The sequence below is a fragment of the Hemitrygon akajei genome, chromosome 28 (genome assembly GCF_048418815.1).
Source record: "Hemitrygon akajei chromosome 28, sHemAka1.3, whole genome shotgun sequence".
NCBI classification, from domain to species: Eukaryota; Metazoa; Chordata; class Chondrichthyes; order Myliobatiformes; family Dasyatidae; genus Hemitrygon; species Hemitrygon akajei.
The window spans coordinates 17110260-17128196 of NC_133151.1; the positions used below are offsets into that span (position 1 = coordinate 17110260).

The following is a 17937-nucleotide window of genomic DNA, read 5'->3' on the forward strand; positions in this document are numbered from 1 at the left end:
AGCGTGAGCATCAGCCCCTCCCAAAGGCAGCATGGCTCCCCCATGCTTTTTCAGCATTTTCAGCGACAGGTTACTATCGATGCAATGCTCCTCAGACAGGATGAAGAGGTCAATACTCCCCAATGCCATTAGGCTTTACAATTCTACCGCCAGGACTTAAGAACTTTTTAAAAGCTATTATTAATGCTTTTTGAGATAGTGATTTAGATGCATATCATATTTTTTTTACTGAGTTAAGTATTGTATGTAATTAGTTTTGCTACAACAAGTGTATGGGACATTGGAAAAAAAGTTAAATTTCCCCATGGGGATGAATAAAGTATCTATCTATCTATCTATCTATCAATCCCGTCCTCTTCACATCAGGACCATGAGGTGTGAGTCCCCCCAAGGTCACGCCCATCCCCCCTCACTCCCTCTCACACAAACACCCCTCCTCTATAGTTACAGGACCACTGGGTCACACCCATCCCCTCAATCCCTCATCTTGCTCAAATGCCCCTTGCGCTCTTATCCCACTTCTACAATCATAGCACCACCAGGTCACACCCACCCCACTTGCTCTCGCTCCCCACTTCTACAATCACAGGAGGTGCTGTGTTAAGGAGTTGGAGCTGGACCCAGATGAATTCTGGATCATTCAGGAGGCTGAAGGGGGTGATAGATAAGACATACAGAGAGGAAGTTACACCCAAGGTGCAGGACACAGGCAGGTGAAAGGGGTTAAGGACCCTGTGGCCATCCCCCTCAAGAACAGGGAAACCACTTTGGATACTGTTGCAGGGGGTGACGACCTAGTAAAGGAAAGACACAGCAGTCAGGTCTCTGGGACTGTGGTCTTGCTCCGTGACTCAGAAGGGAAGTTGGGTGGTGAGGAGTCACACTGCGGTGATAGGGGGTTCGCTGGTTAGGGGAGTAGAAAGGTTATGTGGATGAGAACGAGATTCCTGAATGATATGTTGCCTCCCGTGTGACAGGGCCTGGGACACCTCGGATCGAGTCCACGGCGTTCTGGTGAACAGCCAGAAGATGTGGTCCATGCAGGGACCAGTGACATGGGTAGGATGAGTGACAGGGTTCTGCATAGGGAGTTCAGGGAATTAAAAAGACGGGACCTCCAAGGTTGTGATCTCATGATTGCTACCCGTGCCACGTGCTAGTGAGGCCAGAACTAGGAAGATGATGCAGTTTAATACGCGGCTAGGAAGTTGGTGTAGGAGGGAGGGAGGGAGGGCATCAGATTTTTAGATAATTGGGCTCTCTTCCAGGGAAGGTGGGACCTGTACAGAAGAGACCATTTGCATCTCAACTGAAAGGGGGCCAATATCCTAGCAGGAAGGCTTGCTAGAGCTTCACTGGGGTAGGATGAGGGCTTAGACTAGAGTTGCAACGGGGTGGGAACCAGAATGCAAGAACAGATAGTGGAGAGGTTGTGGAGACAAATGTCTTTAAGTCCTCAAAGTCAGGAATCAAAAGGTTGAGCATGGTGCAACTAGTGTCCTCAGCTGGGTATATTTCAATGAAACGAGTATCATAGGAGAGGCAGATGATCTCAGGGCATGGATCAACACACGGAATTATGATATTGCAGCCATTAGTCAGACTTGGTTGCAGGAGGGAAAGGACTGGCAGCTCAGTACTCCGACGTTCAGCTGTTTCAGATGCGATGGGACGGTGCTCCGTCAAGACAGACTGGAGAGCTCGTCTGGTGAGGCATTATGGGTGAAACTGAGAATTAAGAAAAGTATGACCACATTATCGGGGCTGTATTACAGACCACCAACAGTCCTCGGGATCTAGAGAACAAATTTGTAGAGAGATCACAGAATGTTGCTATTAGTAGGCGATTTTATCATTCCCATGCTGTAAAAGGGCCAGATGGGACAGAGTTTATCAGATGTGTTCAGGAAAGATTCCTTCATCAGTACAAAGGAGTCCCAACAAGAGCGCGTGCGATACTGGATCTGTTGTGAGGGAATGAGACGGGGCAGGTGACAGAAAGGGGAACACTTTGCACCGAGAGATCACGGTGCCATTAGTTTCAAGGTAATTGTGGAAAAGGAGGCCTCAACTGCGATGAGATTCTGAATTGGAGAAAGGCCGATTTTGATGGTATCAGAAAGGATCTGGGCGAGTGTGGACCTGGACGGGCTGTTTTCTGGCAAAGGTGGACTTGGGAAGTGGGAGGTCTTCAAAAGTGAAATTCTGGGAGTACACAGCTTCCATGTGCCTTTCGGAGGGTAAAGGCAACCCCCTCCCCTCCCAGCCCCGGACCCTGAACCGTGCCCACTGCAACAGGAACATGTGCCCAACGAGCCGCCCTCGCTCAGAACGTGTACACATCTCTCAGCTCACCCACCAGCCTCTGCCAGCACCATCATGCTCCAGTCTTCCCTCCCTTCACTTCACCCTCCTGAATCCTTGTCCAGTTCCCCCCCCCACCACCCCACCCTCCCCTCTCCATATCCTCTGACCTCCCACCTCTCACCAGGTCACTCTCCACTATTACTTCCCTTCCCTCCCCTCCAACCCCATCCTCCCTCCCCTCCCCAGTTCTATCTCATTCCCCTCCCATCCTCCCTATCCCCTCTCCATTCCCCGTCACTCCCCTTGCTAGATTCCCCTCCCCTACCCTCCAACTCAGCCCTCCTTCCCCTACGCCCTCTCCATCCCCAGTCCTCCCACATCTCCTCCTCCCCAAGTTCTCCCGCCCCCAACTTTTCCCCCTCCCAGTTCATGCACATTCTCCCCACCCACCCCATTCCCCCTTGCTAGATTCCCCTCCCCTCCCTAGTCCTCCCACCTGTACCCTCCATTTGCCCCACTCCAGGGAGCTCTTCCCCTAAACACCCCCCCTCCCAAGAGTTCCCTCCGGTCATCCCACTCCTCTCCCTCCCCAGCCTCACCATCTGCTGGATGCGCTGGAAGCTCTTGCCGTGGAAGCTGAAGGCTTGCTCGAACAGGACCTTGTCCTCGACGGTCCACTCGTCCGGGAATGGGGTGAAGTTGGCCAGGTCAGCCAGAGACTTGTCCACGTCGTGCTTGTGCCACAGGAGCATCCCCAGCGCCTGACGGGGAGAGGCGGGGAACGGGGGCACGGGTTAGTGGGCAGCAGAGCACAATTACACCACCCGTGACCATCACACAACCTCTGGCAATTTGTCAGGCATTGTACTGGTTTCCAGTCAGTAACCCACTCCCAGGGATCTGTTATCCATATATAAACCACCCCTCCAAACACTAGATTAGATTCCAGCCTGTAACCCATTCCCAGGGATCTGCTTTCTATCTGTAACACCCTGGGAAAGGTTCCACTGCTAATGTAATGGTTTTTCCTGTAGAAGCACTGGTAATGTAATGGTTCCTCTGTAGCAGCAGTGTTTGGGGTTATGACTAGAAATAACGGGGGCTTTGGAATGTGCGCCATCCAATGAAGGGAGTGTTTTATCTTGTTGTGTATCTGAGAACTAAGTGTTCTGGGTCTTTTCTTCTGCGAGAGACTGAAAGGAGTGGACTTGGAGTGGGGCTGGGAGTCAATGAACCCCAGGGGAAATTGTTCACCCTTCCCACCCACCCACTCACACAAACAACTGGAACTCTAGGACAACCCAAACCACTGGATTAGTCTGGAGCCCACTCCCAGGGATCTGTTATTTACAAACAATCCCCTGACCCTCAGGATTAGATCCCAGTCAGTAACCCACTCCCAGGGGACTCTATAGTTAGGGGGTCAGACAGGCGATTCTGTGGATGCAGGAAAGAAGCAAAGAAGTTTGCCTTCCAGGTGCCAGGGTCTGGGATGTTTCTGATCGTGTCCATGATATCCTGAAGTGGGAAGGAGAACAGCCAGAGGTCGTGGTACATATTGGTACCAACAACATAGGCAGGAAAAGGGAGGAGGTCCTGAAAACAGACTACAGGGAGTTAGGAAGGAAGTTGAGAAGCAGGACCACAAAGGTTGTCATCTTGGGATTACTCCCTGTGCCCGTGACAGTGAGTACAGGAATAGAGTGAGGTGGAGGATAAATGCGTGGCTGAGGGATTGGAGCAGTGGGCAGGGATTCAGATTTCTGGATCATTGGGACCTCTTTTGGGGCAGGAGAGACCTGTTCAAAAAGGACAGGTTGTACTCGAATCCCAAGGGGACCAATATCCTGGCGGGGAGGTTTGCTAAGGCTATTGGGGAGAGTTTAAACTAGGATTGCTGGGGGGTGGTAGGAACCAAACTGGAGATGAAAGAAGAGGCTGTTTGCTCACAAATAGAGAAAGCTTGGAGACAGTGTGAGGGGGAGGTAATAGAGAAGGGACACGCTCAGACAGATGGTTTGAGATGTGTCTATTTTAATGCAAGGAGTATTATGAACAAAGCAGATGAGCTTAGAGCGTGGATCAGTACTTGGAGCTATGATGTTGTGGCCATTACAGAGACTTGGATGGTGCAGGGGCAGGAATGACCACTTCAAGTGCCAGGCTTTAGATGTTTCAGAAAGGACAGGGAGGGAGGCAAAAGAGGTGGGGGCGTGTTGATCAGAGATAGCGTCACGGCTGCAGAAAAGGAGGAAGTCATGGAGGGGTTGTCTACAGAATCTCTGTGGGTGGAAGTTAGGAACAGGAAGAACACCCAATAGTAACAGGACATTGAGGAGCAGATAGGGAGACAGATTCTGGAAAGGTGTAATAATAACAGGGTTGTTGTGGTGGGAGATTTTAATTTCCCAAATATCGATTGACATGTCCCTGGAGCGAGGGCTTTAGATGGGGTGGAGTTTGTTATGTCTGTTGAAGAGGGTTTCTTTACACAATATGTACATAAGCCTACAAGAGGAAAGGCTGTACTTGATCTGGTTTTGGGAAATGAACCTGGTCAGGTGTCAGATCTCTCAGTGGGAGAGCATTTTGAAGATAGTAATCACAATTCTATCTCCTTTACCATAGCATTGGAGAGGGATAGGAACAGACAAGCTAGAAAAGCGTTTAATTGGAGTAAGGAGAAATATGATGCTCTCAGATAAGAACTTGGAAGCATAAATTGGGCACAGATGTTCTCAGGGAAATGTACAGAAAAAAAGTGGCAAATGTTCAGGGGATATTTGCATGATGTTCTGCATAGGTACATTCCAATGAAAAAGGGAAGGGATGGTAGGGTACAGGAACCGTGGTGTACAAAGTCTGTTGAAAATCTAGTCAAGAAGAAGAGCTAATGAAAGGTTCAAAAAACTAGGTAATGATAGAGATCTAGAAGATTATAAGGCTAGCAGGAAAGAGATTAAGAAAGAAATTAGGAGAGCCAGAACAGCCTTCAGAAGGCCTTGGTGGACAGGATTAAGGAAAACCCCAAGGCATTCTACAAGTATGAGAAGAGCAAGAGGATAAGACATGAGAGAATAGGACCAATCAAGTGTGACAGTGGAAAGTGTGTATGGTATCAGAGGAGATAGCAGAGGTACTTAATGAGTACTTTGCTTCAGTATTCACTACGGAAAAGGATCTTGGCGATTATAGGGATGACTCACAGCAGACCGAAAAGCTTGAACATGTAGATATTAAGAAAGAGAATGTGCTGGAGCTTTTGGAAAGCGTCAAGTTGGATAAGTCACTGGGGCCAGCAAGATGTACCCCAGGCTACTGTGGCAGGCAGGGAGGAGATTGCTGAGCCTCCGGCAATGATCTTTGCATCAACAATGGAAACAGGAGAGGTTCCAGAGGATTGGAAGGTTGAACATTTGGAGAGGCATAACATGGTTAGGAATAGTCGGTATGGCTTTGTCAAAGGGAGGTTGTGCCTTACGAGCCTGATTGAATTTTTTGAGGATGTGACTAAATACATTGATGAAGGTAGAGCAGTAGATGTAGTGTATATGGATTTCAGCAAGGCATTTGATAAGGTACCCCATGCAAGGCTTATTGAGAAAGTACGGAGACATGGGATCCAAGGGGACATTGCTTTGTGGATCCAGGACTGGCTTGCTCACAGGAGGCAAAGAGTGGTTGTAGACGGGTCATATTCTGAATGGAGGTCAGTCACTAGTGGTGTGCCTCAGGGATCTGTTCTGGGACTCCTACTCTTGGTGATTTTTATAAAATGACCTGGATGAGGAAGTGGAGGGATGGGTTAGTAAATCTGATGATGACGCAAAGGTTGAGGGTATTGTGGATAGTGTGGAGGGCTGTCAGAGGTTACAGTGGGACATCGACAGGATGCAAAACTGGGCTGAGAAGTGGCAGATGGAGTTCAACCCAGATAAGTGTGAAGTTGTTCATTTTGGTAGGTCAAATATGATGGCAGAATATAGTATTAATGGTAAGACTCTTGGCAGTGTGGAGGATCAGAGGGATCTTGGAGTCTGAGTCCATGGGACACTCAAAGCTGCTGTGCAGATTGACTGTGTGGTTAAAGAAGGCGTACGGTGCATTGGCCTTCATCAACCGTGGGTCTGAGTTTAGGAGCCGAAAGGTAATGTTACAGCTATATAGGACCCTGGTCAGACCCCACTTGGACTGTGCTCAGTTCTGGTCGCCTCACTACAGGAAGGGTGTGGAAGCCATAGAAAGGGTGCAGAGGAGACTTACAAGGATGTTGCCTGGATTTGGGAGCCTGCCTTATGAGAATAGGTTGAGTGAACTCGGCCTTTTTTCCTTGGAGCGATGGAGGATGAGAGGTGACCTGTTAGAGGTGTATAAGATGATGAAAGGCATTGATCATGTGGATAGTCAGAGGCCTTTTCCCAGGGCTGAAATGGCTAGCACGAGTAAGCAGTTTTAAGATGCCTGGAAGTAGGTAGAGAGATGTCAGAGTTAAGTTTTTTTTAAAAACACAGAGTGGTGAGTGCGTGGAATGGGCTGCTGGCGACGGTGGTGGAGGCAGATACATTAGGGTCTTTTAAGAGACTCCTGGACAGGTACATGGAGCTGAGAAAAATAGAGGGCAATGAGTAACCGTAGGTAATTTCTAAGGTAGGGACATGTTCGGCACAGCTTTGTGGGCCAAAGGGCCTGTATTGTGCTGTAGGGTTTCTATGTTTCTATGTAGGGTTTCTATAAACCACCCCTGAACCCCTGGATTAGACCCCAGCCTATAATCCACCCCTGCACATCACATACAAATGCACACTAAAATTCTTGATTAGCTCCTAGACAGTTACTCACTCCCAACTGCTGAGTTGGGAGTGAGGCTCACCCTGAGCCCTACTGGGTCACAGAGAGGCCTCAATCTCTGGAACCCTTACCTGCTCAATGTTGTAACCGTGCTTCTCCTTGGCCATCGCGATGTATTCATCAACTGAAAGAGAGACGCAGAATTAGAAGAGTGCTTTGCGCTGGCTGTGGTCACCAGTACTGAAAGACAGAGGAGCAGAATTATATCAGTCAACCCACCGAGTCTGCTCCACCATTCCATCAGGGCTGAGTTATTTTCCCTCTCAGCCCCATTCTCCTGCCTTCTCCCCATAACCTTCATGCCCTGACTAATCGAGAACCTATCAAACTCTGCTTTAAATACACCTAATGACTCGGCCTCCACAGCCATCTGTGGCAATGAATTCCTGAGATTCACCACCCTCTGGCTAAAGAAATTCCTCATCTTTGTTCCAAAGGGAAGTCCCTCTATTCTGAGGCTGTGCCCTCTGGTCCTCGACTGCCCCACTATAGGAAAACATTCTCTCCGCATCCACTCTACATAGGTCTTTCAGCATTCAATAGGCTTCAATGAGATCACCCCTCATTTTTCTTAACTCCAGTGAGGCCCAGGGCCAACAAATGCTCCTCGTATTCCTGGTATTATTACTCACTACCCTCTTCCAGGCCCTCTCTAACACCAGTGCATCCTTTAAGGGATCCAAAACTGCTCACAACACTCCAAATGTGGTCTAACGAATGCCTTATAAAACCTCAGCGTTACATCCTTGCTTTAATATTTGGTCCACTCGAAATGAATGTGAAGTGACGCACGCATTCTCAGCACCTTCACTAACAACATGTGTACAGGTGCACTGCGTTTCCCTCTGACAGAAACCAGAGCAAAGCTCCCCCCCCACCAGCACCTACGGGGATACTGCAGCACAGGAGTCGAACATAGGCCCACTGGGGTTTGAGTTCAAGGGACACCAGGTCGTGTTGCAGCTCGATAAAACCCTGGTCAGACCACACCCGGGAGTACCGTGTTCACCTCATTATCGGAAGGATATGGGAGCTTCAGAGAGGGTGCAGAGGAGATTCACCAGGACGCTGCCTGGATTAGAAAGCAGGTCTCATGAGGGTGGGTTGTGTGAGCAAGGGCTTCCTTTGGAGTGGAGGAGGGTGAGAAAGCATCTAACAAGATGAGAGGAGATAGCCAGACAACGGCTAATGCAAGAGCACAGAATTTCAAGGTGCTTCGAAAGAAGTATAGGGGGTCAGAGGTATGATTTCTTTTCACCATAGGGTGCGTGGAACATGCTCCCAGGAGTGGTGGTAGCTGCAGAAACAGCAGGGACATTTAAGAGACTCTTGGATAGGCACAGGGAAAAATGAAAATTAGAGGGCTATGTGGGAGGGAAGGAGTCAGACTGTGCTGACCTTTTGCCAATGACAACATATTTTGGTGCACAGTGTTTCTCTCCCACAGAACCAGGGTGAATTTTTCCATCAACATACACAGAGAATGGTTGCAGCAGACCGCCCGGCCCACCGCTATCGTCTCTGGCTCTCTAGCAGGACAACACATCAGTGCCAAACCCAATCGCCCCCTTCTCAGAAGGACATGAACATCAGGCTAAAACTTACGTTTTGCATCGGAGATGTTGTGGTTGGGAGACCAGACCAACATGCCCTTGGCATCTTTCTCAATGAAACGTGTGGCACTGTCTAGAGACAAAAAAGAACACACAAATAGAAGTTCAGCTGGAAATAAGATCTTTCCCAATTAACCTACTAACCTGCACGTCTTTGAAATGAGGGAGGAAACCGGAGCACCCGAGGAAACCCACACGGTGACGGGGAGAACGTACAGTGGCATGAATCTACAGATGCCAGAAAGAGTATGTGCACCCTTTGCAATTACCTGGTTTTCTGCTTTAATTACTCAGAAAATGTGGTCTGATCTTCATCTAAGCCACAATGATTGACAAACACAATCTGCATAAACTAATTAACACACTACTACCCTACAAGAAGAATTGTATTTTATATCAGTACTGAGCACACCATCACAGTCTCAGTTCAAAACAGTATGGGAACCTCTGGAGTAAGGCCCTCTACAAAAGCTATTTAGACAATAAGACACAGGAGCAAAATTAGGCCATCTGGTCCATCGAGTCTGCTCCGCCAGTCAATCATGGCTGATCCTTTTTCTCCCCTCCTTAGCCCCACTCCCCAGCCTTCTCCACGTAACCTTTGATGCACTGTCCTATCAAGCTCTGCCATAAATACACCCAATGACCTAGGCTCCACAGCTCCCTGAGGTAATAAATTCCACAAATTCACCAGCCTCTGGCTAAAGAAATTTCTCTGCATCTCTGTTTTAAATGGACTCACCTCTATCCTGAGGCAATGCCCTCTTGTCCTAGACTCCCACGCCATGGGAAATATCCTTTGCACATCTACTCTGTCTAGGCCTTCCAACATTCCTAAGGTTTCAATGAGATTCCCCCCCTTCCTTCTAAATACCAGTAAGTACAGACCCAGAGCCATCAAACGTTCCTATTTGGAGTCAGGCGTTCCAATCAATAAGTTGAGATTGGAGGTGTGGGTTGTAGAGGTGCCCTGCCCTATAAAAAAGACAAATTCAGGTTACTGACAGAACCTGCTTCTCAAGAAATGCCCGTTCATGTGCACCATGCCTCGATCAAAACACCTTTCAGAGGACCTTGGAAGGATTGTAGAGATGGAACGAAGCTGAGAAAGGCTACAAAAGCATTTCGAAAGACCCGAGTGCTCATCAGACCACAGTAAAAGTAATTGTCTACAAATGGAGGAAACTCAGTGCTGTTGCTACCCTCCCTAGCAGTGGACAGCCTGCAAAGATCACAGCAAGAAGACAATGTGCAATACCGAAGGAGGTGAAAACGAACCCAAGGGCAACAGCGAAAGACCTGCAGAAATCTTCAAAACTTGCTGAAGTCTCTGTTCATGTGTCCGCTGCTAAGAAAACCACTGAACAAGAATGGTGTTCATGGATGGACACCACGGAGGAAACCTCTGCTCTCCAAAAAAAATAAATTGTTTTGCAAAAGACCATGTTCTACAATGCTTCTGGGACAATGTTCTGTGGACAGATGAAACAAAGTGGAACTTTTTGGCAGAAATTTACATTGCTATGTTTTAAGGGCACTGCACACTAACCCCAAAAACCCCATCCCAACTATGAAGCAACACACAGAAAATGCTGGTGGAATGCAGCAGGCCAGGCAGCATCTATAGGAAGTACAGTTAACGTTTTGGGTCGAGACCCTTCGTCAGGACTAACTGAAAGAAGAGATAGTAAGAGATTTGAAAGTAGGAGGGGGAGTAAAGATCCAAAATTATAGGAGAAGACCGGAGAGGGTGGGATGAAGCTAAGAGCTGGAAAGGTGATTGGCAAAAGGGATACAGAGCTGGAGAAGGGAAAGGATCATGGGACGGGAGGTGTAAGGAGAAAGAAACGAGGTGGGGAGCACCAGAGGACGATGGAGAGCAGGCAAGGAGTGATTGTGAGAGGAACAGAGAGAGAAAAGAGAGAAAGGTGGGGAATAATAAATAAATAAATGAGGGATAGGGTAATAAGGGAAGAAGGGGCATTCATGGAAGTTAGAGAAATCAATGTTCATGCCATCAGGTTGGAGGCTACCCAGATGGAATATAAGGTGTTGTTCCTCCAACCTGAGTGTGGCTTCATCTTGACAGTAGAGGAGGCCACGGATTGACATACAGGAATGGGACGTGGAATTAAAACGTGCGGCCGCTGGGAGATCCTGCTTTCTCTGGCGGACAGAGCATAGGTGTTCAGCGAGACAGTCTCCCAGTCTGCGTCAGGTCACACCAGGAGCACCAGACGCAGTATATCACCCCAGCTGACTCACAGGTGAAGTGTCGCCTCACCTGGAAGGACTGTCTGGGGCCCTGAATGGTGGTGAGGGAGGAAGTGTAAGGGCAAGTCTGGCACTTGTTCCGCTTACAAGGATAAGTGCCGGGGGAGATCGGTGGGAAGGGATAGAAACTGGATAAATACTGCGTTCCACCAGCATTTTGTGTGCGTTTCTGCTTGAATTTCCAGCACCTGCAGATTTCCTCGTGTTTGCGTTTTTAATTCCTCCCTCACCACCATTCATGGCTTGGGGCTGCTTTGCAGTCTCAGGGTCTGGACAGCTCGCAATCGTTGAGGGAACAATTAATTCAAAATTGTATCGAGACATTTAACAGGAGAACGTCAGGGTAGAGGTCTGACATCTGAAGCTTAATAGCTTGGATGACGCAACAATGATCCGCCCACAAGAGTAAATCAACAACAGAATGGTATAAAATGAAGAAAGTTCGTGTTTTGGAATGGCCAAGTCAGAGTCAAGACCTTAACTTGATTGAGATGCTGTGGCAGGACTGTTCATTCGAGGTATCCCGGAAATATTGACAAACTGGAACAGTTTTGTATGGAGGAATGGTCTAAAATTCCTCCTCGCCATTGTGCAAGTTTGATCGGCAGCTACAGGAAATATTTGGTGGCGGTTGATAGGGTAGTTAAGAAGGCCTATGGGATGCTAGGCTTCATTAACAGGGGGTTTGAGTTCAAGAGTAGAGAGGTCATGTTGCAACTCTACAAATCTCTGGTGAGACCGCACTTAGAGTATTGTGTTCAATTCTGGTCACCTCATTATAGGAAGGATGTGGAAGCTATGGAGAGGGAGCAGAGGAGATTTACCAGGATGTTGCCCAGTTTGGAGAACAAGTCATATGAAGCAAGGTTAGCAAGCTGAGACTTTTCTCTTTGGAGCGTAGAAGAATAGAGGGGACTTGATAGAGGTCTACAAGATTATGAGAGGCATAGATAGGGTGAATAGTCAGTACCTGTTGTTTTTTTTTTAAAACACAAAGAGAGTTGTGAGTGGAGGCTAAAACATTAGGGGTATTTAAGAACCTCTTGGACAGGCACATGGATGAAAGAAAAATAGAGGGTTACGGGGTAGTGTGGGTTTAGTACTTTTTTTTAAAGGAATATATGGGTCAGCACAACATGGAGGGTTGAAGGGCCTGTACTGTGCTGTAATGTTTATGGTTCCATGAGGTACTTGCTGCTAAAGGAGGTTCTACCAGTTACTAAATACAAGGGTTCACAGACTTTTTCCAGCCTGGACTGTGAATGATTAAACAGTGTGCTCAATAACGACGTAAAAAGTACAATTGTTTGTGTTATTAGTTTAGGCAGATTGTGTTCGTCTATTACTGTGACTTAGATGAAGCCCACATTTTATGAGTAATTAACGCAGAAAACCAGGTAACTGCAAAAGGGTCACAAACTTTTTCTTGCAACTGTACGTACATGTGAGGCAGATTAAAATGGGCGGGTAAGATGGATTTAGAGATCAGCTCTGTCATACGTACATCAAAGCATACAGTGCAACGTGCTGCTTGATTCAACAGCCAACACAGACCAAGGAGGTGCTGGAGACAGCCCGCAAGTGTCGCTGAGCTTCTGGTGCCAACATAGCGAGCCCACAATTTACTAACCCCAACCTGTATGTTGTCTGGAATGCAGGGAGAAAGGAGGACACTCAGAGGAAAACCACGTAGTTACAGGGAGAGGGTACAAACTCCTTACAGACAGAGATCATCAGGACTATGGAGCATTACACTAACCATCATTGTGTTAGCGACCAGCACAGTCTGAAAACGGGCTGGGGGCAGGCACGCTTCCACACCACCACAGCACGCCCACAACTCACTAACCCCAACCAGTACACCTTTGGAACGTGCGAGGACTGCGAGGAAACCCACGCAGTCACAGGTGAATGTACAAACGTAAAGCATTACGCCAACTGCTCTGCTACCGCGCATTGAAATGTGACCCCTTTCAAGCTTTTGCCCTCGTTATGCTAGGTTACAGAAGCTTCAGATTTATCACGTGCATGTTGAAACGTGGTGTTCCCAAGGATGCGCCGGGGGAACTCCGCGAGTGTTGCCGCACATTCTGCTCCGTGTCCTAACTACTATATTCAACGGAACAACACAGAACAAGCAAAACAAGCCCCATTCCTCACTCCCGCACGGATAACTCAAAGCCAGGACCAACCTCCGGGCTCCACACAAACACACACACACACACACTCCCGAAACCAGTGGATTAGCCTTTAACTCACTTCCAGGGATTGGTTATTTTGTAAATAAATCACCCTGAACTCTTTGATTAGATCCCACTCCTGTATATCATAAGCAAAGCTCCTGATTAGATTCTAGCTGGCTACCCACTCCTATCTACTGAAAGAGCCACGAACCCAACCGGGTCAGATTAGGATGCCTCGATCTCCGAACCCAAAGCCGCCCCTCAGATCGTAGGGACAGGCGAACTGGACCTACTGGATTTTAGTAATGAACTGCGTCCTCTCCACTCGTGACTGACTGACTGCTCTGCTTCTCCCCCCCCCCCCCCCACCCCTGATCTCCCTCTGAAGAGTCTGCAGGGATTGGGGAGGGGAGGCTCTTTGTGAAAGCACGACTGGGGTCACAGAAGTACAAGGGAGATCCCATTTCCCGAGCTTGGGTCTTTAACCCCTTCAGCTCCCAAATCACTGTGCTCAGCTTGCGCCTTTCCCCCAAGTCAGAAACCAGTCTGCTGAGGGAGAAAATGGTGTAAACAGAGTGAAATTTGATTCCTTCTTGTTATATGAGGGAGGTAGAGAGAGGTGCGGGGGAGGGGGAAGGGAGGTAGTAAGAGGGATTGAGAGAGGTGGGTAAGAGTTACAGAGATGGGGGGGATAGTAATGGGGTGAATATGCACTCACCAACCCTCTCCTGTGAGATGGAAGCATTAAATTTCAGAACAATATTGATGAATAATCAAGCGGCCACACCACAGCAAGCAGCCGTCAGCCCAAGCAAGAACAAGATGGAGGAACGCACCGACAGGAAGCGTACGGTCGCTCAGGCACTTTGGCAGAAGAAATAAAAGCGTAGACTGTTTTCTAAATGGAGAGAAAATGCAAAAATCTGGGGCGTAAGGGGACTTGGGAGCCCTTGTACAGATTTCCCTAAAGGTTAAATTGCAGGCCGCGTCGATTGTGAGGAAGGCAAAAGCGATGTTGGCATTCATTTCAAGAGGACCGGAATATAAAAGCAAGGATGTAATGTTGAGACTTCATAAGGCGCTGGTGAGGACGCACCGAGTACCGTGAGCAACTCTGCACCCCTTATCTTAGAAAGTGCTGACGTTGGAGAGGATTCAGAGGAGGTCCAGGATTGACAGACTTGTCACATGAGGAGTGTTTGATGGCTCTGGGCCTGTACTCACTGGAAATCAGAAGAATGAGGTGGGGGGGGGGGGGGGGGAGAGAACCTCATTGAAACCCATCAAACGTTGAAAGGCCTCAATAGAGTGGATGTGGAGAGGATGTGGGGGAGTCTAGGACCAGAGGACACAGATAGAGTGGATGTGGAGAGGATGTTTCCTATAGTGGGGGAGTCCAGGACCAGAGGGCACAGATAGAGTGGATGTGGAGAGGATGTTTCCTGTAGTGGGAGAGTCTAGGACCAGAGGACACAGATAGAGTGGATGTGGAGAGGATGTTTCCTGTAGTGGGGGAGTCTAGGACCAGAGGACACAGATAGAGTGGATGTGGAGAGGATGTTTCCTGTGGTGGGGGAGTCTAGGACCAGAGGACACAGATAGAGTGGATGTGGAGAGGATGTTTCCTGTGGTGGGGGAGTCTAGGACCAGAGGACACAGATAGAGTGGATGTGGAGAGGATGTTTCCTATAGTGGGGGAGTCTAGGACCAGAGGGCACAGATAGAGTGGATGTAGAGAGGATGTTTCCTGTGGTGGGGGAGTCTAGGACCAGAGGACACAGCATCAGAATAAAGGGGTGTCCTTTTAGAATGGAGAGGAGGAGGAACTTTTTTTAAAGCCAGAAATGGTGAAAGTGTGAAATTCATTGCCACAGGCTGGAGTGGAGGCCTAGTCTTTAGTTGTGTTCAAGACAGTGGCTGATAGATTTTTGATTAGTTGGGGCATGGAGAGATGTCGGGAGAAAGCAAGAGATTGGGGCTAGGAAAGGATCAGCCATGATGAAATGGCAGAGCAGACTCGATGGGCTAAATGGCCTAATTCTGCTGTGTCTTAAGGCCTTCTGGACAGAGTGCCTGGCAACTGAGGGAAGTCAGAAGCTCGAAAGAATAGAGAAAATAAATCTCACAAGGAAGTTATAGGGAAAGGCTGAATAGGTTCGGACTTCATTCCCTGTGACCGTAGGGGAATGGCTGGAGATGTGACAGAGGTATACGTAATTATGAGGGCCGCAGATAGGGTAAACGCAAGCAGGCTTTTTCCACAGATCAGGTTGTTTCAAGGGCAGAAGATAAAATATTTGAGGGGAAAGTGAGGGGAATCTATTTCACTCAGAAGGTGCTGAGAGCTGTCAGTTGAAGTGGGTTCGACGGCAACATTTAAGAGAAATTTGGATAAGTACACGGATGGGAGAGGTATGGAGGGCTATGGTCAATGGGATGCGGTAGAGAGGGCAACCCTCTACGACCACTCTCTGGCTTCTCCCTCAAAGCCAGTGTCCAATCCAATTTGCTACCTCATCCTGAATGCCCAGCGACTGAACCGCCCCCTCCCCCCGTGCTGTACCTCTGAATATAATTCTAAAAACCACGATAAATACTAGCTGTTTCACCTCCCACGTACACCCCGCAGGTCAGGCAGCCCGCCACCCCTGCCTCTGCACTGCTTTCCGCACAATTCATGAGGTAATTCCTTCCCCTACCGCCCCACGGGATTCGTACCTGGGTGACACTCCGGCACCACTGCTTGGTAGTCCGATCCAACCCGGATCATGCTGTCTGCAGGGAAAGAGAACAAGACAAGCATTTACTGGAATAGAGAAGATACTCAGAGAGCAGAGGGACTGGAGGTGGGAAGGGGCAGTGTTGGATTGCGAGTAGAGGAGAGAGACGGTGATGGGGGGGGGTCAGAGGAATGGAAGGGTGACGGGGAGAGGGGCAACAGTGAGGAGGGTAGGTGAGGGACTGGGTTGGACAGAGGTGCCCACCGTGCAGTCCGTGCTGCTCCCGCCTCTTCCACTCAATGGAGAGGACAGACATGGCTGCGTGCGGCTGTTCCTCATCGCTGCTCTCCTCCTCCTCCGACTCCCGGAGCTGTTGGCTCCCGTTGTTCAGGCCCTTCATCCTGGCTCCCCGGGACAGTATTCCCGCCGAGCCCGGCTTCTCCATCATCACCGGCATCACTGGCCCAGAGAGAGAGAGAGAGAGAGAGGCAGCTGGTCAGGAGACAGAGGTTTACCAATCCTCCACAGGTTCTCAACCCCATTCCAAACAGGAACTCTGTTCTTTTCCCGGGAAGGTGACTGGAAACTTCCCAGCCACTGCTGAATTCCAGAGTCGAAGAAAATTTATTATCAAAGTCCACGCACGTCAGTCTGACAGGTCACATCAACGTCTGGTATGGAGGCTCCCATGGACAGAATTGGATAAAGTTGCAAAACCAGCTCTATCACAGGCAAAGCCCTCCTCACCGTCAAGGACCCCAACAAAAAAAAAATGGCATCCATCATTAAGGACGCCCAACACGCAAGACGCTCCCTTTTCTCATTACTACCATCAAGGTGGAGGTACAAGAGCCTGACGACACATACTTGACGTTTCAGGAACAGCTTCTTCCCCTCCTACATCAGATTTCTCAACGCACAATGAACCCAGGAACACCACCTCACAACTTTTTTTTTGCTCTGTTTTACACTGTGCCACTGCCACAAGAATCACATTTCACAACAGAACCGAACCAGGCCCTGAGGCTATCACCTCGAGACTCATTTTCTACCAGGCATTTACAAAAATACTGATAATGTGTGTTGCAAAGAGTCCTTGAAGGCGAGTCTGCAGGTTGTGGAATCAGTTCAGTGTTGTGGTGAGTGATGTTATCCACACCGGTTCAGGAGCCTGATGGTTGAGGGGTAATATCTGTTCCTGAACCCGGTGGTGTGGGTCTCCCGTACCTCCTGTCCACGGGTAATAGGATTTCTTTGTGGCTGGGAAGTGAAAGCAGGAATTTTGACTTGCAGTGTCTGTGGAGAGAGACAGATGGTCGAAGGGTGGATGGATATAGGACCCTCTTTCAAGTTCAAGTTTAATTGTCATTCAACCATACACATTTATGAAGATCATTGCATACACAGAACCCTTAGTATTATTAAGGATCCCACCCATCCATCCAGCATCCTCTTTGACTTTCTACCATCAGGCACGAGACTCCGATGCATAAAAACAAAAAACAGTCAGGATGGGGAACAGTTTCTTCCCTCAGGCCACGAGGCTTCTGAACTCCCTGCTACATCACATTCAAAGTGTCGCCGGATAATTTATACCGTACCTTACAATATTTAAATTTATGACTTTACTTTGTTTACGTGCAATTCAATTGTACATTTAATTCTTACTTTCCTAAGTTATTGTGAGTCATGTGTATTACTGTGCTTTACACCCTGGTTCGCAGAAACATCATCTTGTTTGACAGTATACGTGTATATAGTTAAATGACAATAGACTTGAATTAAATAGAGCCAAACAGCGTCCCTCCAGCACCAAGGTGCAAGACACAGCACCAACAGTCACACACACACACCAAAGGCAGGTGTAATTACAACAGCAGAACGCTAAAAATGCATCCCAACTCGCCGAGTGTCACATCCCGCAGACTGATGGTGCGTGGGATGTTGTCCAAGTTCCTGAAGCAGCCTGCTTCTCGCTCCAGAATCCAACAT

At 48.5% G+C, this 17937-nt stretch overlaps 1 protein-coding gene across 2 annotated transcripts in view; it reads right to left on the reverse strand.

Moving 5' to 3' along the window:
* Window positions 1-17937, reverse strand: part of LOC140717721 (REST corepressor 2-like) — a 51696-nt gene that overhangs the window by 20617 nt on the left and 13142 nt on the right. For both annotated transcript variants that reach the window (XM_073031404.1, XM_073031403.1), the window contains exons 2-6: window positions 16210-16404; window positions 15944-16000; window positions 8761-8841; window positions 7227-7279; window positions 2907-3068 (exon numbers count right to left, since the gene is read on the reverse strand). In XM_073031404.1, the coding sequence (XP_072887505.1) occupies window positions 2907-3068; window positions 7227-7279; window positions 8761-8841; window positions 15944-16000; window positions 16210-16402 (546 nt within the window). In that variant the 5' untranslated portion in view covers window positions 16403-16404. The remainder of the gene's footprint in view (window positions 1-2906; window positions 3069-7226; window positions 7280-8760; window positions 8842-15943; window positions 16001-16209; window positions 16405-17937) is intronic.